We start from the raw sequence: 27,657 nt of genomic DNA on the forward strand, positions 1-27,657 counted from the left end.
ACTAGCATGACGCGCTATAATCAACATTCACAGCAAATACCACATTTTTACACCTACGCACTAACACACTACATTTACAAAGATTACAACGAATAAACAAAGTATAATGAACATGGCATAGATTAGTCTTTTTCAAGAGCTGCCAAAAACGTCTGTGATTTTAGGGAACACAGACTGCCTGGCAATGAATTACATGCTTCTATGGCATCAGGAAAAAAACTAAACTTAAACGTGTTGGAGCATGGGTGATAAGGGCCAATGTTCAGGGAGTTAGTGCTTCTTGTTGTTGACGGCTTGACCAAGGTGATACGCTCGGAAGAAGATAAACGATGCGTAGACTGACCGAAGCGGCGTGAAAAATTGAGTGATTCTGTGCGTTCAGGGGCAGAAAGTGCGTTTAGACTCAGCCATGGCAGTGCAGTGGTTGCGGAAAGGTTGCGGTCGTATCGGCGACAGATAAACTGTACGACTTTCTTTTGCACTGCCCCGATGCGGTTGATGTCACATTGTTTGTGTGGATTTCATACGATGTAGGCGTGTTCTAGGAATTGGGCGTGTTAGTGTTTTATACATTATTTAATTTTGAGTCTTGTGGGGCGTGGGTCTGTGTACGTTTCACGTAGCCAAGTTTTATTTGTGCTTTGGCAGAGATGTTCTCGATATATTCGGACCATGATACTTACTGGTGAACTAGACGCCTACATATTTATATTGTGGGACGTTTTCTAATCCCGTCCATTGAGTTTAACTAGGTAATGAAAAGGGGCAGGACAAAATCCAGCACAGTAAAGACCAAAGCGATTGATGCTGCGAATAGCTCACGGAATAACTACTGCCCAAGACACAATCTTCATAATTACAGTGTGAGATACCTTAGGGAAGTTATCAACGAGGACGCATTTGCAAAACCGTACTTCATATAATCCAAAGAAGCCTAAACACTTACGAGATCCACATAGTCTATGTCTGGCCCCAAATACCTCAAGCGGAAAGAGGCGGCGCACGCCGTTGCCCGCACTAATGCCGGGTGTCCAAGCTATCATGCACAAAGATTAAAAAAAAGAGTAATGGCGTAACTTGAAGAAAACCTAGTGGATAATGTTTGCAGTACTGTGGAGAAGCGGGGAGCATTTTTTTCCTTGATGAGACTTATCTTCTTAGTTGTAATAATTATCTAACTCGAGAAGTACTGTCCTAATCACGCAAGTGTCAATGAGGCAGTTATAGGTACCCACGAAGGGCATCTAACCGTGGTATTTTCAGCGACAAACTAATTGCGTACTCATTTATTCTGACTGATAAAGAAAACCCGCGAAATAAAAAAGTACCACGTGACGGCGACTCCCCGCGCATTAAAGCAATGCCCTCAAACAAGCTGGGTCTGAGTTAGAATGAAACAAACAAAAGAAAGAAAGAAGAAATCGCGACCGACTTTGTGCCTTATCTGCACACGCACCCCGCGAATCTTGCTGCTGCTGCTCCTTCCATGCATGCCTTTATGTAAATGAGGCGCTGTCTCTTCGGACGGGTGACAGGCGAAGCATTTGCTTTCAAACAGCTTATTTGGGGACGCTGTTTTCGAATACCCGTGGAAGTGGCGTCACGTGGTATTTTTCATATTTCGCGGGTTTTCTTTATCAGTCAGAATAAATGAGTGCGCAATTAGTTCGTCGCTGAAAATACCGCAAATAGATGCCCCTCATGGGTACCTACAAGTACCTCATTGACACTTCAGTGATTAGGACAATAATTCTTACAATTACAATTGTAATTGTAAGAATTAATTGTAAAATGTAAAAAAAAATTAATTACAATTGTTTTTGTTAAATGTCACTAAGGAAAAAAATACTGTCCGCTTCTCCACAGTACTGCAAACATTACGCACTAGGTTTTCTTTGAGTAACTCCATTGCTCTTTTATTAAATTCTGGTGCATGATAGCTGGGACACCCTGTATAGAGGGGGCCGTTTCAACCGCTGGAAGATCATCATCCATCACACCTAATCATAAACCTCTCCGGCGCTATACGGATGTCTTCGCCCACTATCAACACCAATGGCGAATGTTACCCTATCCATAACCGCAACAAACACGAGATGAAGCCACCACGTTCAAAAGACTCGAAACCAACACCTATCCGCAATGCACCCTCTTTCATGCCTTATATAAAACGGAGTATCAAGCAACCTGCAACTGCTGTCCATCACTTGGCACCCTACACCATCAGGTATTGGAGTACCAGCAAAGGCCAAGGCTGCAACCTATCTCCAATCCGCCCATTCAACTGTGTTCGGCGCGGTTGGCCAGCAAATACTCTACGGTACAGCTTGGCCTGGTGCACAGGCCCGGCGCAGCCAGCAGCAGTGGCGGGCTTCCAGAATGAGGATCCTGTCCATCGAGCGGATGTCCTAACATCACCTGTTATTGATTAAAGATTTCATTCATTCATTCATTCATTCATTCGCATTACATATGTACAATCGTTTTTGTTTGGTTAACAGTATGTACAAATATGAAGCAGGCCACTTGTTTGAGAACTTTGTGAATGTTTCGACTGCATAAACATATTCTTGCAGAGTTTTCTAACTTTTTGGTGTGCAGTTGAAGCAAGGCACAGACTGGCAGACAGACGAAATTTTCCCGTTTAGGAGCCCCAAAAAGACTTTCGTCTTAAAAAGCTTACCTTGAGGCCGTGTTTGTGGCCAACGATTAGTGCCTCCGCCACCTGGAACTTCAAAACGAACCTCAAATTAGCGACCTACTCGAAGACAAACTTAAAAATCTGGGCGTAGTACTGAGTTTCGCTTTAAGAAAACTTGAACTTTAAGCTCCTTTTAAGGAGGAAAACGAAGTGACACGCAGGCTCAAAGCAGCGGTGGGCGTGAACGACCCAATATTTTACTTATACTCTCGAGTATACAAAATTTCACCACTAAAAGATGAGGCAGTTTACCGCAACAAAAGCATGACAGCGCGCGTGACAGCTATTGTGGGACAGAAAGAGCGGTCCTAACATCAGGAAAGCCAATTTTTCTGGGCATGCAGCAGCCTGGTGTTTCTTAGAATGCATGAACACGCAAAAGATGGGGAAATTACTTCCCGTCACAAAAACATGAGGAGGAAAAAGGCAAGAGTGGGCAGCACACCACAAAGCATTTTAAAGCGAAGGTTTCTATGCCTCACTGAAGGCAACCATCCCCTCACCAGATCGCTGTTGAGCAAAGTAAACTTTACACAACGAGTTGTGTAAAGTTCACTGTGTATGTGTGTGTGTGTGAAAACACACACAGACACAGACACACACATATATATTGAAAGGCGGTTTACTTGCTAACAAGCAGTAAAAGCGAGAGGCGGGAAGCAGCGCAGTCTGTTCCAGGTGAACCGGATAGGGGATCGCTGATCTGACCACAAGGACGCACAGAGATGATGCCAGCTTGATGCTTCCGGCACATACCCGAACAGGGATTGGACGATCGAGGTCCGTTAGTCGTTTCACTTCTCTTCATTACAATCACCCTCCGCCGAAGAGAGAGCCCCTTATTTGAACATACTGCAGCCCTAATTACGATCCTCTTGTGCTGCACTCACCTACGGTGAGTGCAGCACAAGGGGATCGTAATAGGGCTTTAGGCGAGAGACGTGGACAGTTTCGCGGCCGCGACGGCGAAGTTCTTCCGTTGGCTTCAGTGGTTCTACAATGTAGTTAACGGGGGAGGAAGAATCGATGACACGGTAGGGGCCATGATATTTAGAAAGGAGCTTTAAGGAGAGACCAGGAGTGGCAGACGGTATCCACAGCCAAACGAGATCGCCAGCACTGTAAGAAGTCGATGAGTGCTCCTGGTCATGACGGTGCTTCTGTTAAGCTTGGTCGTTCGATGTAAACGAACGTGCGAGCAGGCGGCACTCTTCTGCATGGCGCGTTGCGTCGGAAAGGAGATGGCATTCGGACGGATCAGGGCTGTAGGGAAGGATGGTATCCATTGTACACGATGGCTCCCGTCCGTATAACAAAAAGAAAGGTGAAAAACCTGTAGTGGTCTGCACGGCCGTGTTGTAAGCGAACGTTACGAACGGTAGCACGGAGTCCTAGTTCGAATGGTCGGGCGCGACATACTTTGCGATCATGTCCCCAAGCGTGCGGTTGAATCTTTCTGCCAGTCCATTGGTTTGGGGATGGTAGGCGGATGTGGTGCGGTGCACAATTTTGCATTCTGCGAGGAGCGCTTCGATGGCCTGAGAGAGGAATACACACGCCCTATCGCTTAGGAGTTCCCGTGGTGCACCGTGGCGTAGGACGAGGGAGCGCAGAATGAATGCACCAACCTCATTTGCCGTGGAAGCGGGAAGCGCTGCTGTTTCGGCATAGCGGGTTAGGTAATCTACTGCCACAATTATCCACCGGTTACCAGAAGAAGAGTATGGCAGTGGGCCGTAAAGATCAATGCCAACGCGCTCATATGGACGAACGGAGCACGGCAGGGGCTGCAGCGGGCCGGCTGGCTTGGGGACAGGCGACTTACGTCGTTGACAATCAGTACAGGCACGAACAAATCTTCGCACAAAGCTGTACATACCACGCCAGTAGTATCTTTGACGAAGTCGGGTATAGGTCTTCAAGAGTCCCGCGTGAGCACTCTGCGGATCATTGTGGTAAGCGGCACACACCTCCGCGCGGAGATTCCGTGGAACCACAAGGAGCCACTTGCGGCCGTCCGGCATGTAGTTGCGGCGGTAGAGGAGGTTGTCGCGAATGGCAAAGTGAGCAGCCTGGCGACGAAGGGCCCTAGGCTGAGGAAGGGTCGACGGTGAAGACAGGAAGTTGACGATAGTAGCGATCCATGGATCTTCTTTCTGATGGGAAGCCATGTCTGAGAGAGTCAGCGACGACAAGGTAGAGTCCGTTGTGCTGAGGTGTGCCGTATCAGCGGACACCGGGGAGCGAGAGAGGGCGTCGGCGTCAGAATGCTTGCGGCCGGATCAATATATAACACGAATGTCGAATTCTTGTAGACGGAGGGCCCAACGAGCAAGTCGTCCCATGGGGTCTTTGAGAGACGACAGCCAGCACAATGCGTGGTGGTCGGTGACAACTGCAAAGGGGCGGCCATAAATATAGGGGCGGAATTTGGTGAGCGCCCACACTATGGCCAAGCATTCCTTTTCGGTCACGGAATAATTTCGCTCGGCCTTGGTGAGAGCTCGACTTGCATACGCTAAAACGTATTCGTCGTAGTTGGGCTTCCGTTGGGCAAGCACTGCACCGAGACCGACGCCACTGGCGTCAGTGTGCACCTCCGTAGGAGCTGCTGGGTCGTAATGCCGGAGGATAGGTGGTGAGATTAACAGGCGTCGCAAGGAAGAAAATGCTTCATCACAATCCGGGGACCACGCAGAAAGAGCGTTATCACCGTTCAGCAGTCTTGTTAGGGGGGAAACGATGGTAGCGAAATTTCTGACGAAGCGTCGGAAATAGGAACAGAGCCCGATGAAGCTCCGGAGGGTTTTCAAGGAAGTCGGCTTCGGAAAGTTGGCGACAGCACGTAGCTTATCGGGATCAGGCGACACACCATCTTTTGAAACAACGTGGCCTAGAATAGTCAACTTGCGCGCACCAAAACGACACTTCTTTAAGTTTAGTTGGAGGCCGGCAGCGGTGAGACACGCCAGGATCTGGTGGAGACGAGTTAGGTGTGTGTCAAAATCGGGAGAGAATACGACGACGTCATCTAAGTAACAAAGGCATATATGCCACTTGAGACCACGCAAGATGTTATCCATCATTCTCTCGAATGTGGCAGGTGCGTTACATAAGCCAAATGGCATGACGTTAAATTCATATAAACCGTCCGGGGTAACAAATGCGGTCTTGGGGCGGTCCGATTCCGCAACCGGCACTTGCCAGTAGCCCGAGCGCAAATCAAGGGACGAGAAGAATTCTGCACCGTGTAAACAATCGAGAGCGTCGTCGATGCGAGGAAGCGGATAAACGTCCTTGCGGGTAATTTTGTTTAGGCGGCGGTAGTCAACACAGAAGCGCAAAGACCCATCCTTTTTTGTCACGAGGACCACGGGCGACGACCATGGGCTTTGGGACGGCCGAATGACGCCGCGCTGTAGCATGTCATCGATGTGCTCACTAATAACACCACGTTCCGGCCCCGACACACGGTAGGGTCGTTGTCGCAAGGGAGCATGATCGCCTGTGTCGATGTGATGGGTGACTGTTGACGTTTTACCCAACGGAGCTTGTGCACAGTCAAAGGAAGAACGGAACTTGTTAAGAAGCGCGAGAAGCTGCGTAGTGCGCTGTGTGGGATCCAAATCGGCGTCCAGGGACTGCTTGAACACGTCGGCGGACAGTGAAGCGTCGGTAGAAATGGACGAGTCCAGGGCAGTGAGCGAAAGCGCAGCGGGATCATCGCAAACGTCGAAGCGGCTGATGGAGCGCATAGCTTCAACATGGCCAATTGACTCTCCATGGAGCAGGCTGACAGAACAGTGGGTTTGATTGGAGATAAACATTCTCGTACGCCCACCTTGCACTGTAAGAACGGCGAATGGAAGTGGCAACTCCTTCCGGCGAACAAAAAGGTCGCCTGGTGTGAATAGGACAGGTCCATCGGGTACGGGCGCACTAGCAAGGTCAACCATTACGGAACTTAGCGGCGGGATATCGACGTCTTCGTTCACGGTAATCTTCCATTCACCAAACAAATGCTCAGACAGCGGCGGATCGTTCTGGGAAATAAGTTCAATCTCAGCCTTGGCACAGTCAATTACTGCGTTATGGCTTGACAAGAAGTCCCATCCAAGAATAACGTCATGGGAACATGAAGACAAAACAACGAATTCGATGGTGTAGACAGTGTCTCGGATCACTACTCGAGCAGTGCATGCAGCCAGTGGTGACACATGTTCAGCACTTGCAGTTCGAAGCGAAAGTCCAGACAGTGGCGTCATAACCTTTTTCAGATAGCGGCATAGTTTCACACTCATAACAGAAATCGCGGCACCAGTATCGACAAGAGCAAGAATAGGAACTCCTTCAACAACTACGTCGACGACATTTTTCGGAGATACACGAGGACTTTGACATTTTGCTACGTACGCAGTTCGTGCCTCCGGAACTGCGGGAATTAGTTTCCCGCGTCATGAGGCGCTGACTGACGACGCATAGGAGAGATGGAGCGGCGACGAGGAGAAGGCGATCGGTGACTCGCGAACGTCTGATGGTCGGATTGAAAGGATGGTGACGGCGGTCCCGCAGGTGCGCGACGGGGAGCTTGGCGGGAAACATACACTGGGCTATGAGATGCTTCAACCTGCTGCATTGCACGGCGACAGTAACGTGCTACATGTCCTGGGAGACGACAGGAAAAGCATATAGGTCGGTTGTCCTGAGTGCGCCACGGATTCGTCTGCTGTACAGCCAATGGCGCGGGACGGCGGAACTGGGAGACTGGCTGAGGAGTGAACGTCACAGGCGCTGGTATGTAGGGTCCAAACGAGGGGACAAAGGAGTGGACAAGTGGCGGGGCAGCCCTTGCCGTGCATTCGGCGTACGTCAACGGAGCGGTCACTGGCGGTGCTATGGTAGCCATGGTTGGAACAGTCAGCGGGGCAGCGGGTGTAGTTGACTGGTGTGCAGGTGATAGGGCTTCGGCGACCTGCTCCCTGACGTAGCGCTGAACAGCTTGGGGCAAACTTGGTGCAGGCTGCTCTACAAAAGGTACCAGCGAAAGTTGCCGAGCGACCTCTTCCCGGACGAAGTCCTTAATCCTCATCTCAAGCGATGCTTGTGCAGAACTGAAGGATAAACTTGACAGCTCTGCGCCCGTCCCGAGCGACTGTCGAACAAAACTCCTCTGCCGCCGCAGCTCATCATAGCTTTGGCAGAGCTTAATTATCTCAGCCACGGTCTTTGGGTCTTTGGACATCAACATCTGAAACGGGTCGTCTTCAATTCCTTTCAGTATGTGCCGAATCTTTTCTTGCTCAGACATATCCATGTTGATACGCCTGCAGAGATCCACAATGTCTTCGATATAACTTGTGAAATTCTCGCCGGGCTGCTGCGCTCGTACGCGAAGACACTGTTCAGCGTGCAGTTTCCGCACCTCTGGCCTGTCGAACGCCTCTGCGAAGAGGGTTTTGAATTCGCCCCACGTTTTGATGGTCCTGCCGTTGTTCCGAAACCAGACCTCAGCCACTTCCCTAAGGTAATACTCGACATTGCTCAGCTTAGCTTTGTCATCCCACTTGTTGTAGACGCTCACTCGCTCGAATGTGGACAACCAATCCTCGGCATCATAATTACCTTTGCCGGTGAAAAAGGGCGGGTCACGCTGACGGATGGTGCCGGCACAGATGACCGTTGGCACCGGCGATGGTGGCTGTTGGCCTACGTCGACGGGGTTGACGGGCATTGGTACGGTGCGGTTGCGAAGCTCCAGGTTGGTTCACCTCGTACCCAGCTCCTCCACCACTTGAAAGGCGGTTTAATTGCTAACAAGCAGTAAAACCGAGAGGCGGGAAGCAGCGCAGTCTGTTCCAGGTGAACCGGATAGGGGATCGCTGATCTGACCACAAGGACGCACAGAGATGATGCCAGCTTGATGCTTCCGGCACATACCCGAACAGGGATTGGACGATCGAGGTCCGTTAGTCCTTTCACTTCTCTTCATTACAATATATATATATATATATATACAGAAACATAGGTGCTGAGCACGAGGTCGCGGGTTCGATTCCCGGCCGCGGCGGCCGCTTTTCTGATGGAGGCGAAAAGCAAAAACGCCCGTGTGTACGAGATTTCGGCGCACGATAAAGATCCCCAGGTGGTCAAAATTACTCCGGAGCCCTCCACTACGGCGCGCCTCATCGCCTGCGTTGCGTCGGCGCGTTAAACCCCACAATCAATCAATCAAATCAAACAGAAACATAGGTCGGCAGTCTACAACGCCAAAGGAGGCATAGGGGTGTGGTTAGGCTCTATTTTTTAATACGATTATTGAAGTTAAGATTTTTTTTAAATATAAGGAAGAAAGAAAGAAAGAAAAACACGCGCCCAGAGTGGGGACTGAACCCACGCCTTTCGATTAGATCTCGAATGCCTTACCAATTCGGCTATCTGGGCGACTGTGTTCTTCACTTTCTGGGCTATTTATATTTACTAGAAGTGTATCTGACGCTTGAGGGTGGTAGCCAGCGCCACTCTGACTACACGGGGAGAAGGGGACCTTCTTTTCAACCCCCGGGGCGTGACTCAAATGTCTACAGCCTGTCTTGAGTGGGTAACTGGCGGGAAGCCCTCTTATGCTACCTAGGCATCAAGGCGGCCAGAACCGAGACCCTCGCTAGGCTTTCGCAGAATTATATAGTAAGGAAATGAGGGGCTCGTTGAGGAAATACAGAAACATAGGTCGGCAGTCTACAACGCCAAAGGAGGCATAGGGGTGTGGTTAGGCTCTATTTTTTAGTACGAATAATGAAGTTAAGATTTTTTTTAAATATAAGGAAGACAGAAAGAAAGAAAAACACGCGCCCAGAGCGGGGACCGAACCCACGCCTTTTGATTAGATCTCGAATGCCTTACCTATTCGGCTATCTGGGCGACTGTGTTCTCCTTCACTTTCTGGGCAATTTATATTTACTAGAAGTGTATCTGACGCTTGAGGGTGGTAGCCAGCGCCACTCTGACTACACGGGGAGAAGGGGACCTTCTTTTCAACTCCGGGGCGTGACTCAAATGTCTACAGCCTGTCATGAGTGGGTAACTGGCGGGAAGCCCTCTTATGCTACCTAGGCATCACGGCTACCAAACTGAGACCCTCGCTAGGCTTTCGCAGAATAATATAGTAAGGAAATGTAAGGAAATACATACATATATATTTATATATATATATATATATATATATATATATATATATATATATATATATATATATATATATATATATATATATATATATATATATTGTGAGCATTCGCGGCGTTACCCTAATGAGATACGCAGTGCGAGCGATACCGCCACTATTATGGCCAGTGTGAGCACTGAGGGATACGCTTCCGAATCTCTGGAATTGACGCCCCATCGCCATTACCATCTGTGGGTAATCATCAGCATCATCATCGGTCTCGCGCTTGCCGGTACGTTCGCTACGAGGAGGACAATAAACGTCGTCTCCGAGACCTCGTCCCTCCTTCTAAAGTGGTGGAGTGTGCGTTTGATCCCGACGTCTACCTCTCTTGGTCGCACCGCTGGAGCTACGATCGGGTCGGCGTTTGGCGCTAGCAACCAGCACCATGTAGCACAAGAGCAGCCGTAGTGCTACCAGCGCAGCAGCTCCTGTCCAGCCCGCCATTACTATCACCACTCACCAGTGCGATCCTCCCTTTTTCTATGGCCTCCATGGTGAAGACATGGACGAATGGCTCGATCAGCACAACAGGGTAAGCTCCTTCAACCGCTGGGACGACACGTTCAAGCTACAGAACGTTGGTTTCTCCTTGAAGAAGGTGGCTGAGACCTGGTACCACAATAATGCGGGGGGATTGTCTGATTGGAGTAGCTTTACTCTGCAACTGCGTCAGATTTTCGGCACGTCCTCTGCTTGCGAGGCTGGAGCCAAAAAGAAACTGGACGCCCGCTTATAGCACCCGGAGGAAACCTACGCTTCGTACATAGAAGACGTCGTCGGACAGTGTCGTCGAGTTGACAAAGGCATGCCAGAGGCGGATAAGGTACGACACTTCATGAAAGGAATCTCTTCTAACGCTTTCAATGCCCTGGCGATACAAAATCCCACCACCATTGCAGAAGTGCGGGCGATATGCCAGCGCCTTGACAATCTGCAACCTATTCGCCTCCAGCAGGATTCCTTGCCTACCAGCCCCTCTGGAAATGTGGAGCTCCGTGCTTTAATACGCGCAATCATACGCGAGGAGCTGCAGCAGCGCGACGCTCCCTGCCCCCAGAATGCTCCTGTCTGCGCACATGGACTGCGGGACGTTATCAAGGAAGAGCTGGCGTGTATGACCAACATTCCCCAACCATGTCAGACTGCTGCACTACACATTCCCACGTACTCAGAAGCTGCGTCCCGACCACCTATTCCCGTGGAGCACATCATGCACCCGACTGCGTCCGCCCACTTGACCGCCCTCTCTGCGCCATCGATGCCGGCACCTTACTCGTCAACGTGGCGACCGATGCGTGCTCCAGGCGACCGGCCTCTGTGCTTCTACTGCGGCATCAGCGGACACATTTCCCGTTTTTGCCGCAGACGCCAGCTAGATGAGCGACGAGGCTATGCCCCCTTCGAACGAGACAACCGCTTCAGCTACGCCCCCCGTCAGCGTGGGTACTAGCCCCCTCCAGCCCGCTCGTCTCCCTCACCTGACGCCATGGACTATCCCCGTGATTCTCGCCCCGTTCGACGTCGTTCCCCTTCGCCATTCCGTCGGGCCTTGTCACAACTTCGACCTGTTAACAATGCCCCCAACCGACAACAGGAAAACTAGGTGCTGCAGTTTTTTGAAGGAAAATGCATCAGTTAGACCGACCACAATTACTCCTGAACTACCGGCTAATATGCTGTCTGTTGTTGTCGAAGGTATTCACGTGGAAGCATTAGTTGACACTGGGGCTACAATTTCCGTGATTTGTGCTAATCTGTGTTCGCGTCTCCGAAAAGTCAAGACTCCTTATTCCGGTCCTTGTTTACGTGGTGCCAATGACAATAACATCCAGCCCAATTCTTATTGTACCGTATGTGTCTCGATGGGAGGAATTCGCCATTCTATCCAGTGTGCAGTTATTTCCCCGTGTGCCCATGACCTCATTCTGGGATGGGACTTTCTTGCCTCTGTCTCTGCCATTAGCTCCTGTCGTCGCCCGGCCATCCGTATTGCTAACACACAATATCTCAGTTGTCCAGACGTGCCATACCCCACCCTGAAGTTGAATTCCGATCACGTTTTGAAAGCAGGTTGTGAAGGCATTCTGTCCCTTTCTTCGGACGCATTTGCCGACGGTGATGCTTTGGCGGTACCGTCCACTCGATTTCTGCTACAAGGAATTGCCATCGCACCATGCCTCCTTCGGTTTGTGAGTGGGTGTGCAGTCCTGGCTGCTTTAAACACCACAAATGAACCCATTCTGTTGTCTGAAGGAACTACCATAGCTTCGGTGGCTGATAGCAGTCTTGCTTCAGTGGTTTCCAGTGGCACGTCCCCTTCAATTAGCACACTGATGGCTGTGCCAGCGGATATGTCAGCTCTTACTGCCACGCTCAGTCCCGACCTTACACCTACTCAGGCCAAGCTACTACTCGATGTTTGGCCAAGCACCGCGATTCATTTGACGTTCATTCACCTCGTCTCACACAGACTACTGCAACAGAGCACCGAATTGAAACGGACGGGTCAGCCGTGATTCGACGCAGACCATACCGCGTCTCCTCGTCTGAGCGCAAGATAACTCAAGATAATGTTGCCGATATGCTCAAGCGGAAAGTTATTCGGCCATCTACGAGCTCATGGTCTTCGCCCGTTGTTTTGTTTGAGAAAAAGGGTGGATCTGTACGATTCTGCGTAGATTACCGGGCGCTCAATAAAATCAATCGAAAGGACGTCTATCCTATGCCCCGCATAGACGATGCCTTAGACTGCTTGCAAGGGGCCGAATACCTCTCGAGCCTCGACCTTCGCTCCGGGTACTGGCAGATACCCATGCACGAACCCGACAAGACGAAGACGGCATTTGCCAACCCAGACGGCTTGTATGAATTTGACGTCATGCCGTTTGGCCTGTGCAACGCTCCGGCTACCCTCGAACGACTCATGGACATTGTCCTTCGTGGCCACAAATGGCAGACGTGTCTGTGTTATTTGGACGATGTTATGATATTTTCTACCACATTTTCGCAGCATCTGCAGCGCCTTGACGAAGTCCTGACCTGCCTGTCTAAAGCCGGACTGCAACTGAATACGAAGAAGTGCCGTTTTGCAAGCAAGAGCATTAAAGTTTTGGGGTATGTCGTTTTCAAAGAGAGAATACGTCCGTACCCAAACAAGACAGCCGCGGTTGTAAACTTTCCTCGGCCCCTCCAACTAAAAGATCTGCGGAGCTTCCTTGGCCTGGCATCATACTTTCGCCGTTTTATTCGCAACTTTGCTACCCTCGCTTCCCCTTTGATCCAGCTGTTATGTGCCAACGTGCCCTTCATCTGGTCAGACGATTGCCAGAAAGCTTTTCAAGCCCTTAAGGACGCCCGTACAGATGATCCTGTCCTGTGTCATTTTGACGATACAGCGCCTATTATCCTGCATACTGATGCCAGCGGGTGCGGCATTGGCTCCGTTCTTCTTCAGAGTGACACTCAATCCAGAGAAAGGGTGGTAGCATATGCTAGTCGCTCACTGACACCCGCTGAGCAAAACTACACTATCACTGAACAAGAATGCCTAGCTGTTGTCTGGTCCATTCAGAAGTTTCGCCCATACTTCTACGGCCGTCATTTCACCATCGTCACAGATCATCGTGCCCTCTGTTGGCTCTCAACTATGAAAAATTTATCTGGGCGCCTAGGTCGTTGGGTCTTACGTTTACAGCAGTTCGACTTTACGGTCGTGTTCAAGTCCGGTAAAAAGCATTTAGATGCTGACGCCCTGTCGCGATGCCCACTATCTACTTCGTCGTCTGCTACCTTCACCGAGCCACGCCAACCACGTTTACCTCTGGCGCCTATCAACCATACTTCGGTGGATGCGTTAACTGACCTGCCATCGATTCAGCGGGCAGATACCTATTGTTGGACTCTCATCGACCGCCTGAATGGATCTGCCCGAACACCGAATAGCCGGCTGCGACGCCAACTTAACAACTTCCGGCTGATTGATGGAGTACTTTGCCACATGAATCGCCATGCTACAGGCTACAAATGGGTGCCAGTAATTCCTCGTGAGCTTCGTCTTGGCGTGCTTAAAGCACTTCATGATGATGCGACGGCTGGACATCTTAGCTTTGAAAAGACATACGACCGCGTCCGGAGTCGGTTGTTTTGGCCAGGCTTATCCACAAGTGTTGCAAAGTATGTTGCATCGTGCGCCCCGTGCCAACACCGCAAGCCATCTACGTCCCTCGCGCTGGATTGTTCCACCCGGTTCTCTGCCCATCTGTTCCTTTTGAAACCATGGGCATAGACCTGTATGGGCCCTTACCTCCTACATCTAATGGCTGCGGCTGGCTCGTAACTGCGGTGGACCACTTGACTCGATACGCGGAGACTGCTCCACTCCCGTCTGCCTGTGCTCACGAAGTTGCCGAGTTCACCTTACGCAATATCATCTTGCGACATAGAGCTCCTCGGGTCCTGCTGAGTGACCGCGGCAAGACATTTCTTTCTCATGTCCTTTCCGAAGTACTTTGTGCTACCAACACCATTCACAAAACCTGCTCTAGTTATCATCCCCAAACAAATGGCCTTACCGAACGTTTTCACCGCACTTTATCCGATATGCTGTCTATGTACATCAGCCCCGACCACAGAAACTGGGATATCATCCTACCCTTTGTTACGTTTGCTTACAATTCAGCGGTTCAACGCACGATGGGTTACTCCCCCTTCTTCCTTGTTTATGGCCGCCAACCCTCTTTTGCACTGGACACCACCTTTTTCTCTGCTCCGGTCTCTGCCACTTCACCATTTCATGAACAGTTCGCCACGCGGATCGCTCACTGTCGACGGATGGCACGACTTCACACGGATTCGAGTCAGCAAGAACGGAAGGCAAGATACGACGCATCACATCGTTCTGTGGAGTTCTGCAAAGGGGATGAGGTGCTACTTTGGACTCCGATTCGCACATCAGGCCTCTGTGAAAAGTTTCTTCACAGGTACCTAGGTCCCTACGTCGTCGTCGAACAAGTTTCTCCCGTCAATTATCGCGTTTCTCCAGTGGATATCCCAACGGACCGTCGCTGCCGTGGAACAGAAATCGTGCATGTCTCCCGCTTGAAGCGTTTCAACCGTCGCCAACAATAACCGCCGGCGGCCGGGCGGCCGCCTTCAGCCGAGGGGGAAAATGTGTGAGCATTCGCGGCGTTACAGTAATGGGATACGCAGTGCAAGCGATACCGCAACTATCATGGCCAGTATGAGCACTGAGGGATACGCTTTCCCATTCTCTTGAACTGACGCCACATCGCCATTACCATCTGTAAATAATCCTCAGCATCATCGTCGGTCTCACGCTTCCCGGTACGTTCGCTACGAGGAGGACAATAAACGTCGTCTCCGAGACCTCGTCCCTCACTCTCTCAATATATATATATATATATATATATATATATATATATATATATATATATATATATATATATATATATATATATATTACTTACTAATAAATTTAGATAAAAAGATAGAAGGAAGGCAAGGTAAGGTAAAAGCAAGCACGGCTAATTTATGTCAGGGTACCATCCCCCTTTGGATGAGGGCACGCAATATTTGGTTCATCTGTCGCTCACATCGCGGGGTTTTCAGCATTATGGGGACAAAATTGCTTCTCCGATAATATAAAGCAGGAACCGATTGTTACTGTAACTCCACACTTACTATGCGGAAAAGTATTATTTTCTAACCCGTTATACAGCGTTTCAAGGGTCCGGTGCATGACTCCCCAGATTTAATCTAAGGGGAAGTAGTCACACTCCAGGTCGTTTGTGGGTGTTGCTTGTGCCATAATTTATTGTTCGCGGAGTGAGCTGATTTTTAACGCAAAGCAAGAAGTACAGAAGCGTTGTCAGATCATGCCTGATGTGCGCCGTAGATCCGGAAATAAAACACGAGGGGGGGTCCATGACATTCAAGAAAAGTGCGTCTCTTCAGGGCTGGTGCCCATTACAAAATGAACCGATAAAGAAATGTGCATAGATGACAAGGCTAACTAACAAAGAAAACGGACGGATACGGAGGAACTGCCGTCTGACCTCGCGGCTTGCCGTATCGAGGTTGTTAGGTGTCTCACAAAAGACTGTTTTTGGCTTTACCCGGAAAGGGGGGAGTATACTTTGGAAATGGTGCATGTAGAAATATGGTTTAGTGATGTATAACGAGTTTTTTTGTGAGCAATAGTTTTCATAAGCCTATGCGCTTCCAAGGCCGTTTTTCATCTTCAACGATTCTGGCACGCAGTTTCATGTTAACGGCGTATTGATATAACGAAAAACATAACGACCTTTTTATATTTTTTCCACGATGTCGGCTTGCGTCCGCTTGGATGAGAGGGTAGTGTGGGAGCGGGTGGCTTTGAGCCGTCGTTGGCAACTGGTGTCTTACCACCCCGCGGCTATCGCCGGCGAGCTGTTTCACTGGAGAGGAATGCGGAATGCCAAGCGCGCGAGCTAGCATCGAGAGCTGAAGAAGAGCGAGCCGTTCGTCTCGGTGAATGTCGGAAGCGGGCAACATCCCTAGTCAAAGTTAGGCTTTGGAGGAACCGTACAAGAATTAAAACTAAATCAAAGGTTAACCAAGTGCTAGCAAGATACACCCAGGCTAAGCGAAGGTTTCTTTTCGCATATCCAGGATTAGCTGAGGTAAGTATTTGTCAAGCATTTTTCTAAAGTATGTTTATTTGTCAAGCAAATGTGGATGTTACGGCCCCATCCGCTGAAAGGCTACCCTAGTCAGAGATTCTATGACTTCGACTGGCTATGGTAGCTCGGGTCACCAAAATGCGCTTTGTATCCAGGCCGAGACTACCCATGGAAGCCTCAACATATATACACATTATTCAGCGCGTCGATCACCCTCGCTACGGCCACAAAGATTCAGACACCATTAGAGTTATACAAGCTATACTAAATAGTATAATAACATTTGGAACGCATACCTGGCCCTTACAATGAATTTAAAAGAAAGCTTTACCATATGTATCCACAAGGGCTAAAAATCGCCCTTGCGTTTCCCTCCAAAGCGTCTACATCGACACCACAATTGGGCGTTCATAGCAGCGGGGACGAACAATTAAAGGCGCACGACATTTCCCAAAACGACCGCATGAAGATAACACGTACGGGGCGCGCGACTCTTCACCTATTGGGTCCTAAAATACTACCGGCAAAAACACGTATACGTTTTAAGATACTCCCGTGCTTACGTGGGGCTCCAAAACCAGAAAATAAGCGCCGGTATTACAAGGATTAATTATTGCCCGACCATGAGCCATATCCATAAAATATAAAAATGACCGCAAAACGTTCTATGTGGACCCATCTTCTAACTTTTATTTGAACATACTGCAGCCCTGTTGGGGATATTGCAGGGGGGGGGGGGGGGGGAGCGGAAGAAGGTAGGTAAAAATATCGAATACGAAAACCAAGCTACAGCAGTACGTGAATGAAATATTATTTGCATCATAGGCAGACCAGAACACGAATGAGCACGACTGTAAAGAAAACATACGATGGGCAAGATCTTATCTATGCAGATTGAGAGTCAGTATATAACATTCCTGTGCGTATAAATTTACAGAGACAAAATACCAGCATGACGCGCTAAAATCAACATTCACATCAAATACCACATCTTTACACTTACGCACTAACACACTACATTTACAAAGATTGCAACGAATAAACAAAGTATATTGAACAAGGCATAGATTAGTCCTTTTCAAGAGCTGCCAAAGAAGTCTGTAATTGTAGGGAACACACACTGCCTGGCAATGAATTCTATGCTTCTATGGCATCAGGAAAAAAACTAAACTTACACCTGTTGGAGCATGGGTGATAAGGGGCAATGTTCAGGGAGTTAGTGCTTCTTGTTGTTGACGGCTTGGCCAAGGTGATACGCTCGGAAGAAGATAAGCGATGCGTAGACTGAACGAAGTGGTGTAAAAAATTGAGTGATTCTGTGCGTTGAGGGGCAGAAAGTGCGTTTAGACTCAGCCATGGCAGTGCAGTGGTTGCGGAAAGGTTGCGGTCGTATCGGCGACAGATAAACTGTACGACTTTCTTTTGCACTGCCCCGATGCGGTTGATGTCACATTGTTTGTGTGGATTTCATACGATGTAGGCGTGTTCTAGGAATTGGGCGTGTTAGTGTTTTATACATTATTTAATTTTGAGTCTTGTGGGGCGTGGGTCTGTGTACGTTTCACGTAGCCAAGTTTTATTTGTGCTTTGGCAGAGATGTTCTCGATATATTCGGACCATGATACTTACTGGTGAACTAGACGCCTACATATTTATATTGTGGGACGTTTTCTAATCCCGTCCATTGAGTTTAACTAGGTAATGAAAAGGGGCAGGACAAAATCCAGCACAGTAAAGACCAAAGCGATTGATGCTGCGAATAGCTCACGGAATAACTACTGCCCAAGACACAATCTTCATAATTACAGTGTGAGATACCTTAGGGAAGTTATCAACGAGGACGCATTTGCAAAACCGTACTTCATATAATCCAAAGAAGCCTAAACACTTACGAGATCCACATAGTCTATGTCTGGCCCCAAATACCTCAAGCGGAAAGAGGCGGCGCACGCCGTTGCCCGCACTAATGCCGGGTGTCCAAGCTATCATGCACAAAGATTAAAAAAAAGAGTAATGGCGTAACTTGAAGAAAACCTAGTGGATAATGTTTGCAGTACTGTGGAGAAGCGGGGAGCATTTTTTTCCTTGATGAGACTTATCTTCTTAGTTGTAATAATTATCTAACTCGAGAAGTACTGTCCTAATCACGCAAGTGTCAATGAGGCAGTTATAGGTACCCACGAAGGGCATCTAACCGTGGTATTTTCAGCGACGAACTAATTGCGTACTCATTTATGCTGACTGACAAAGAAAACCCGCGAAATAAAAAAAGTACTACGCGATGGCGCCTGCGCGCGCATTAGCGCGCATCGTAAATCAATGCCCTCAAACAGGCTGCGTCTGAGTTAGACAGAATGAAATAAACAAAACAAAAGAAAGAAGAAATCGCGACCGAGTTTGTGCCTTATCTGCACACGCACCCCGCGAATCTTGCTGCTGCTGCTCCTTCCATGCATGCCTTTATCAAAGTGATGCGCTGTCTCTTCGGGAGGGTGCTAGGCGAAGCAGTTGCTTTCAATCAGCTTATTTGGAGACGCTGTTTTAGAGTGATCGCGGAAGTGCCATCACGTGGTATTTTTTTTATATTTGGCAGGTTTTCTTTATCAGTCAGAATAAATGAGTGAACAATTAGTTCGTCACTGAAAATACCGCAGTTAGATGCCCTTCGTGCGTACCTAAATGTACCTGATTGACAATTCAGTGATTAGGACAGCAATTCTCGAGTTAGATAATTAATTACTATTATTTAGTTAAATACCATTAACGAAAAAATTACTGTCCGCCTCTCCACAGTACTGCAAACATTACGCACTAGGGTTTCTTCGCGTAACGCCATTGCTCTTTTTTTAAATTCTGGTGCTTGATAACTGGGACACCCTGTATAGAGCGGGCCGTTTCCTCCGCTAGAAGATCATCAAGCATCACACCTAATCATAAACCTCTACGGCGCTATACGGACATCTTCGCTCACTATCAACACCAATGGCGAATGTTACCTTATCCGAAACTGCAACTCACACGAGCTGAAGCCAGCACGTTCAAAAGACTTGAAACCAACACCTATCCGCAATGCAGCCTCTTTCATGCCTTATATAAAACGGAGTATCAAGCCACCTGCAACTGCTGTCCATCACTTGGCAGCCTACACCATCAGGTACTGGAGTACCAGCAAAGGCCAAGGTTGCAACTTATCTCCAATCCGTCCATTAAACTGCGCATGGCGCGGTTGGCCAGCAAATACTCTACGGTACAGCTTGGCCTGGTGCACAGGCCCCGCGCAGCCAGCAGCAGTAGTGCGATTTCAAAATGAGAATCCCGTCCATTGAGCGGATGTCCTAACAGCACCTGTTATTGGTTAAAGATTGCATTCATTCATTCATTCATTCATTCATTCATTCATTCATTCATTCATTCATTCATTCATTCATTCATTCATTCATTCATTCATTCATTCATTCATTGGCTGTACATATGTCCAATCGTTTTTGTTTGGTGAACAGTATGGACAAATATGAAGCAGGCCACTGGATTGAGAACTATGTGAATGTTTCGACTGCATAAGCATATTCTTGCAGAGTGTTCTAACTTTTTGGTGTACAGTTGAAGCAAGGCACAGACAGGCAGAAAGACAAAATTTTCCGGTCTAGGAGCCCCAAAAAGACTTTCGTCAAAAAAGCTTACCTTGAGGCCGTGTTTGTGGCCAACCATTATTGCCTCCGCCACCTGGAACTTTAAAAGGCACCAAAAATTAGCGATCTACTCGAAGACAAACTTAAAAATCAAGGGTATATAGAAACTTGGGCATAGTACTAAGTTTCGCTTTAAGAAAACTCGAACTTTAAGCTCCTTGTAAGAAGGACAACGAAGTGACACACAGGCTCAAAGCAACCGTGGGCGTGAATGTCCCATCATTTTACTTATACTCTTGAGTATACAAAACTGCACCACTAAAAGATGAGCCAGTTTACCGCAACAAAATCATGACAGCGCGCGTGACAGCTATTGTGTGACAGAAAGAGCTCTCCTAACATAAGGAAAGCCGATTTATCTGGGCATGCAGCAGCCTGGTGTTTCTTAGAATGCATGAACACGCAAAAGATGGGGAAATTCCTGCCCGTCACAAAAACATGATGAGGCAAAAAAGCAAGAGTGGGCACCGGAGCACACTACAAAAACTTTTTCAAGCGAAGGTCTCTGTGCCTCACTGAAGGCAACCATCCCCTCACCAAATCGCAGTTGAGGAAAGTGAACTTTACACAGCGAGTGTTACACAACCATAATAATGCCAAGCGAAGGCACACCCAGCCCCTCAAGAAAGAAACGCTTCCCCTCGTCGGAATCTAACCTGGGTCTCTTGCGTTATAAAGGCGACGTCTACTCTACATCGCCATTCCAACGCGGTCGGAGAAGGTTATACGTTGGACTTTAAATTTTTCTAGGGGTGCATGTAAGACAGCCTCACGTTGTAACGATCTGTCTCTTAAGAAATGGGCTTTGAATTTCTAGTCAGTACAGAACAATGACAGGAGCCTGCACAAGCATCCTGATAGCTTTAAGGAGCAAGAGTTCAGTGCCGCGGTCTTCGGAAACGCTTAGTTGTTGTCGTTGTTATGGTCCGGTAAAGGAATAGCTGCCGCCTTAAACAGTAGTTAAAAACCGCAGATGTGATCAGATGGAATGTGAACCCGCGAGTACATAGTCACAGCCCAATGTTCTACAAACTGCTCTATTGAAGCATGTCTTCTGCAGAAAAAAAGAAGTTGTCACTGTCCGTTCTTTTATCGTGACACACTTTAGAATATTTTTTGAATTTCAATTTTGAATTTGAATTTATTTCATTTTGTGTTACAACAACAATGTATACAATAGAAGATTTCAGAAGGAGGTCCCAGAGTCAGAGACTGAAGAGGGGACCTCCTGTTATTCATTAAACAGGCGGAAACACACGTTATAAGCACGAATATATGTCGTGCACTGTCATTTATTGTGGGCGGTTTGAGGGTCTATTCTGTCCGCTTCACAAGAATAGACATTATGAATTGAAAGCACAGAAGTCTTAGAAATGCGCGTGTCGTGTGCCTCATGAATGCGATAGCACGGTACTAGAGCAGTTGCATACCATTCGCACAGAACTTTGATTCCAGGTAAGCGGTGTTGTTTGCCCGTCGGCTTGTTGGCATACTTGACGCCGTTACACAAAGAAACGAAAGCGAAGAGATGCACACATGGTGTAGAAGGAAAGACGGTGGTCGTAGTAAATTGCCCCAGAAGACAAAGAAAAAAAGCCAAGAAAGAGATGGTGACACTTATAAATCTAATTTTTAAGCAGGACTCCAAAATTTATACATTTGGAAGCATGATTAAGAAAGATCTTGCAGCCTATTAGTGTAAAGGTACGTTCAGGAGAAATTGGTTCGATGCCCGTAACGCCTGTCTTATCAAAACCCGTATAAGTGTCAAGAAAGTTGGCGGATACCTACATCCTCTAACGATGAAGAAATCGATCACTTGACAGTCGGTGATGGATTGTCCAAGAAGTAGTTACAAGAATTGAAAAACGAAAGTGGTACAACACGATCTGGTCCTGTTTCCACAAATCTCCGTAACATGCTTTATGCAGTTGGGGAGAAGCGGGCGTGATCTCCTCCTAGCCAAGTTGTCAGCCACGAGCTACGACAAAATGTGCCATAAATGTAGGAATAGGACAATGAGACGGCTTTAAACTTGCGGACGTGTTTGAACCACAGCACAGCAGCCTTGTTCTTCCAGGTAGAGTCACAGTTCGCGCTGTCAAGGATCACCTCTCAAGAACACAAATTTCACTAATTAGTGAGGGAATTGCTCCACTCTGCCCTGCAAAAGCTTGCGAACATTCTGGCTTCCTCCGTACACAACCCTCCATCCACGGCCTACAACCAATTAAGGCCACGCTTCTAGAGCATTAAGCAGCATCAGAACGCAACCGCATACAGCAGCTGTGCTCAATCGAAGAGCGTGGCGAACACAGATCGAGCTGAGCCAACTTCTTTGGTTAATATCCCAGCTCCCAGGCTCGCGTGCTTTAACCATAGAAGAAGCTTTGCTGTGTGAGATTTTCCGGAAGTTCTTGCCTTCAGGAACGTCCAGACACAAATCGCGACTTCTCCCTTCCATGGTCCTCAAATCACGCACGTCTCAGGTAGGCAAGGTCATGCGAACACGGTTCAAAGGTAAGAAATGGCGAGCTGGTTCAAGGTATCGCTGCTGTGACCGTGACCAACATAACCCTCACCCAGGGTCAGATTGGGGAAAACGAGGAGTGTAGGTGTCAGAACACCCCCCGAAATGTATGCACGAAGAAACATGATATCGTATTGGCACCCTCCGCAGTCTCTCTGTGTTATTTTCTATATTTTGTGGTTTATATCACCCCCCCCCCCGAAAAAATTTCTGTCTACACCACTGCCCTCGCCTCGCACAACCGTAGCCCATGCCGACGAGATAAGCCGGCTGAGCCGGCCAACGTTGATGGCTTAAGCGATCGACTACAGCAACTCGGTGTGGCGTTGACGAGGCGGGATAACTGACACCACTCTACACGACCGCAACCGGTGCCCGTCACAACTTGCCGAGCGCGCATCCTTCAGAGTCCCGCGTCGGTCGCGTGCTTAGGCCTCGGGTTAGCAGAGCTTTTCGGTGTATTTTTGTACCACCGATGTTCGGTACACAATCCTGGACGCCGATATTCTAACTTAACACGGCCTCTTAGTCGACGTCAAATGACGGTGATACCTTGACGGGGCAACCTTTTTTGAGATGAAAGCACCACATCGACAACCATTGTGTACGTAGCGCCTCTGTGCCCTAAGGTTGCTGAGAGACCGCTTGCCGCTGGACTGAGGTGTTCTCGACCATGACGTCTCCGCTCGGCTGGATTCACCATTTCAGGCATGTCGTACGCCACCACATCACAACCACCGGACCACCCGGTTTTTTATCGCCCACACCATTTCGCGCTCGACAGACATATTGCCCATGCCAAATTTGAGTGCATACTGGAACTTGGCTTTACACGGCACTCTTTCAGCCGTTACGCGTCAGCCTTAAGACGTGGCGATGAAGAAGAACGGTGACTGTTGGCCTTGCGGCGATTTGCAACATACAAGATTCCACCGCAAGTCGGCACCGTTGTAATACCTTATCATAGGTTAGACATGTCCGGGTGTAACACCATAGCCCTGTCGACGAAGAGGACAGACATAAAACGACTATGACAATACCGTTCTACTCGCATCGGCAGATGGTAACATTTAGTCGTTATAATAGCGTAGATTTAGTTCATTGGGCGCATAGCATTTCGGAAAACTAAAAAAATACGAGACGTACAGAAAGTACGACTATTAAAAACAAACTCACTCAAAACAAAGCATCTGTACGGGATACTGAAGTCAAAATACAAGTTCCTCTAAATAGATATATTAGCTCACCGAGAACACGAATATGCCACTGTTGCAGGTTGGTTTTATTGTTAATAAGATAGAAAAAAGCGAAATGAGAAGACGGGTTCCGCTATTACTGGCTATACCGCGCAACTGCACTGGAAAAGGTTAAAATGTCTGGCGTGCGCAACGTCATTACTGAATGACGCTGGATGGCGGTCCTCATCTATACATGGTAGTTCAGGGAGATACGGGCTCGGCGTCGCTTGAAGTTTGAGAAGCTCACGGCAAAATATGTTTTGAGGACAGGTTGAGAGATATAGATCTACGTAGGGGGACGCCTAAAGATTTTAGGAACCTATAGATGAAAAGCATGGCCATACTGTGGCTAAGAAGACTAGAAGGCTCAGGACGAAATGTGAAAAGAACAGTGGAAGATAAAAGACAGCTAAGGTAACCAAAAAAGAGGCAAGAAAGCTATAAAAAAATAAACAGACCGAAAACATGGAAGCTAAAACGGCGTTAGAAATGTAGAGGGCAGAGTAATAGGATATAGGAAAAGAAACGTCCGAGGGCAGTGGTTTGCTTTTGGAGGCTAGAGAAGGTTGCTTGAGAACTAAGAGCTTTGTGGGGAAGTATACACAAAATGATGAGGTATGCGTGGTATACGGAAAAGAAATAAAACTATGCGGCACATAGTGTTGGAATGTGAATGTATCCATCTAAGGCTATATAAGGAAAATATTCGGCTTCCCGAAGCCATTCGATTTAAGTGTAGAAGAGAGGGAGTAAACGTCAAGGCTGTAGAGACGCTAAAAGAAGATTAGAATGTTGGTGGCAGAAGAGAATAGACGGGAATACGTATTGCCTAGGGCAGCTATCACTAGTAACCGACAAAATTTATTTCGAGCCTGCCCGAGCAACAGCGCTAGAATTAAAGCAAAAGTACAGCACAGTTAATGAGATTATTTGGTGAGATGACTCGTCTAATGACGCGATGACACGAAAGACTAAACAGAAAAACTTCAATGTGGCATCTATGTTTGAGTCTCAAGATGTAGGACTAGATAGCGTTAGTTCGACTCCCAGAGAGCGTTTTTGAAAACAGTTGTTCTATTTACGGTCTATGCCTAACGACCGCTGGGTGTCAGCGAAGAAAGTCAGCGAATCGATTATGGTGCCTAGCGCGTCGAACCTACACAGGTTATGAAGTGCTACCTTCGGTTCTTTGACGTACGCCGAAATCTCGAACACATGGGCGTTTTCGTATTCATGAGAGAAGCTGCCGTGACCCGGAATCGAACCCACGTCCTTGGGCACATCAGCACATCACCTTAGCCACTGAGCCACCGCGGTGGGTGAGGAAAAAGGTTGCGGCTGCAGGGTGTCGGTCAGTTTGATCGAGAAGGTTTCAGTGCCAGTTCTTCAACGTGTTTATTCTGTGATGTGTGGGCCCGGCTAAATACTTTCTCTTTTTACGAAGAGAGAGGAAGAGAGAGTCAAGATGTTTGTTAAGGAGAGCATAATTGAGATTTAGGAAAAGAGGTGAGGAAATGACAGGGAGCTCAAGGGCGGGTTCTAGGGCGATCACTATACCTGAACCCGATCTTGAGGTAACGAGCTGGACAAAGCGGCCTCCCATATAACTATAAAAGGAAATATGTAGTATTTTAGTTTTTTTCCCGAGCATTCCCCTGCACATGGCTAGGTTGCGTGGAAGAAGGTGGGTGCTTGCCCGATTTTGGCAAAGCTTTAAGTTAATGTGTAATGTTCCAACCTAAAATCGTCGCCCGAATAGATTTGTCGATAATTTTGTTAGTTTATCCTGATCAGAACGTTGGATTCTTCGGTATTAATACCCCTTATACAGTAAAGCCCGCTGATATCGACCACGGATATATCGAAATATTGCCTATATCGAACCCTTGTATAATTCTGGTAAAAATTACATGCATTTAAAACTGTTTATACGAACGCGATTTTGCTCACAATGGATATATCGAACTCTCCCGCGCGGGATTTTTCACTCTCCTTGGGCATGCGGCAGGCTTTTCCGCAATACATCGGCACTCAGCGCTGGCGCGGGTGTCGCTTGCGGCTCCCGCCTGAGCTCGGGCTCGTCCAAACCGGCCGTGGCAGAGTGGACGAAATTCACGCATGCATGCCGTTGGAGCCGAACGCGCCACATTGGGTGCTGCGGGCTGCGGTGTCTCCGAACTTCAAGTCCGCGCCACTCGCTGCGCGCGCTTGCTCGGTTCGCTGGGTTCGCCGTTATTCGCTTGAATCCATGCTTGTCTCCGCTCTGTCGAAGACGCCGAGGACTCCGTACCGCTTCCGAGCACGAGCGAAGCCGTCGCTGCCGTGGCCCTGCTACGGCGATACTGCAGTGCCATTGAGGGCAGCGGTCTTGTGCTTGTCGACTGTTTAGATCCCGTGGAGCAAGCAGTCACCAGCAGGGCGTTGCACTCCAAGAAGCAGGCTACACTAACGCAGTTCTTCCGCCCCAATAAATGATTGTTTTCTTTCCGAGAAAGTGTCGTATCAATAGTGAACTGCAGGGTCGTAAGAGCTCAGCGTTAGCTCGTGACTTCGTCGGCAAGATTGCTCTCATATACGTTTTTTTTTTTGCTTCACTTTCTATACCGAATTTTTGCTATACCGAACTATTTTACAATCCTTGCGCTGTTCGATATAAGCGGGCTTTACTGTAGGAAGTGGAAAAACCGTGTTTCTAGGAGTAGGATGAAGAGGCTTCCTTAGCGTTTTTCTTGGAGGGGAGTGCGGTAGCCTTCATCGCAAGGAGTACGGTATGTGAATTCGCGTGCCTTTTGGTCCGTGCCTCATTCTCTCCCAGAAACGTTGTGCACAGGTGTCGAGTAGATGCTTATAACTTTCTGAGTTTCGGAAGGGTGTGTCTTACCGAAGCATTGAAGTATTCTGCCTGCAGAAAACAACCCTTTCAGCGTGTGTACTGATGTTTACGTCTCTATTCGATACGGCCATCAGTCGGATGGTGAAAAGGGTGTGTCCAACTTCTGTTTCTTTGATCCCGTACGTAGAAGAGCCATGAAGTCACAAAGATTGCCTAAGTAGTCAACTATAACAATTCATGTCTTGTAGTTTCCTGCTTGCCGGAGTCGATGCGTACTGTTGTATCACGATTTTGGAACTTCCTTCGAATGACATTGGTCCTGCCATATCTCCTGTTGTTGTGTAGGTTTGGATTCATGTTTTTTGTAGGGAAGCATTTTTATGCGGAGTTTCTGATTGGTGACATGTCTTTTATGTCGTGCAGTCGTTTTTTTTTTTTTTTTTTTTTCAAACGGGGTGCCTGTTTTCCAAAGAATGACCAAATTCGATTTTATTTTTCTTGCCGCTCTCTTCGTTTCAGGACAGTGGTTTTTCTGATATCTTCTAAAGCGTTATGAACGTAGAATTTTTTGGCTTATTCATTGTCAATATCATGAACTCCCTATTGAGGTCGACTACAAGACGAGGCCTCTACCATTGATCTTCAGCGCTCTTGTCTTTTGCTTGATGAAAAGCCGTTCTCTACCTCTGAAAGTTATTTCATCCGTCCATCCAGTTAATGCATTCCCAGTTCTTGTAGACCCGTCTCTGGCTGTACGTTCT

The 27,657-nt window shown here is 48.1% G+C and overlaps 2 protein-coding genes across 3 annotated transcripts in view; both read right to left on the reverse strand.

Moving 5' to 3' along the window:
• The window catches only part of LOC144166590 (uncharacterized), a 127,095-nt gene that overhangs the window by 13,268 nt on the left and 86,170 nt on the right, over nucleotides 1–27,657 (reverse strand). Inside the window, exons 8-9 of one of the 2 annotated variants that reach the window (XM_077696096.1) lie at nucleotides 20,288–20,335; nucleotides 2,684–2,731 (exon numbers count right to left, since the gene is read on the reverse strand). In XM_077696096.1, coding sequence (XP_077552222.1) covers nucleotides 2,684–2,731; nucleotides 20,288–20,335 — 96 coding nt within the window. The remainder of the gene's footprint in view (nucleotides 1–2,683; nucleotides 2,732–20,287; nucleotides 20,336–27,657) is intronic. The other variant, XM_077696097.1, reaches the window with a different exon arrangement.
• Nucleotides 4,093–8,701, reverse strand: LOC144166565 (uncharacterized). The gene is made up of 3 exons (XM_077696061.1): nucleotides 7,554–8,701; nucleotides 4,672–4,857; nucleotides 4,093–4,239 (listed from the first exon to the last, which is right to left on the reverse strand). The coding sequence occupies exons 1-3, from the start codon at nucleotides 8,430–8,432 to the stop codon at nucleotides 4,093–4,095; spliced, it is 1,212 nt and encodes a 403-aa protein (XP_077552187.1). The 5' UTR covers nucleotides 8,433–8,701.

The sequence above is a fragment of the Haemaphysalis longicornis genome, unplaced genomic scaffold (genome assembly GCF_048455015.1).
Source record: "Haemaphysalis longicornis isolate Haplotype H1 unplaced genomic scaffold, Haemaphysalis longicornis Haplotype H1 scaffold_18, whole genome shotgun sequence".
NCBI lineage: Eukaryota > Metazoa > Arthropoda > Arachnida > Ixodida > Ixodidae > Haemaphysalis > Haemaphysalis longicornis.

Coding starts and splice junctions, on each gene's coding strand:
- LOC144166565 (XM_077696061.1), bottom strand. CDS start 8,432: ATGCCCGTCAACCCCGTCGACGTAGGCCAACAGCCACCATCGCCGGTG. Junction 4,858..7,553: donor TGACGTACGCCGAATGCACG/GCAAGGGCTGCC, acceptor GCTTCCCATCAG/AAAGAAGATCCATGGATCGC. Junction 4,240..4,671: donor CACGGAATCTCCGCGCGGAG/GTGTGTGCCGCT, acceptor TTCCTCTCTCAG/GCCATCGAAGCGCTCCTCGC.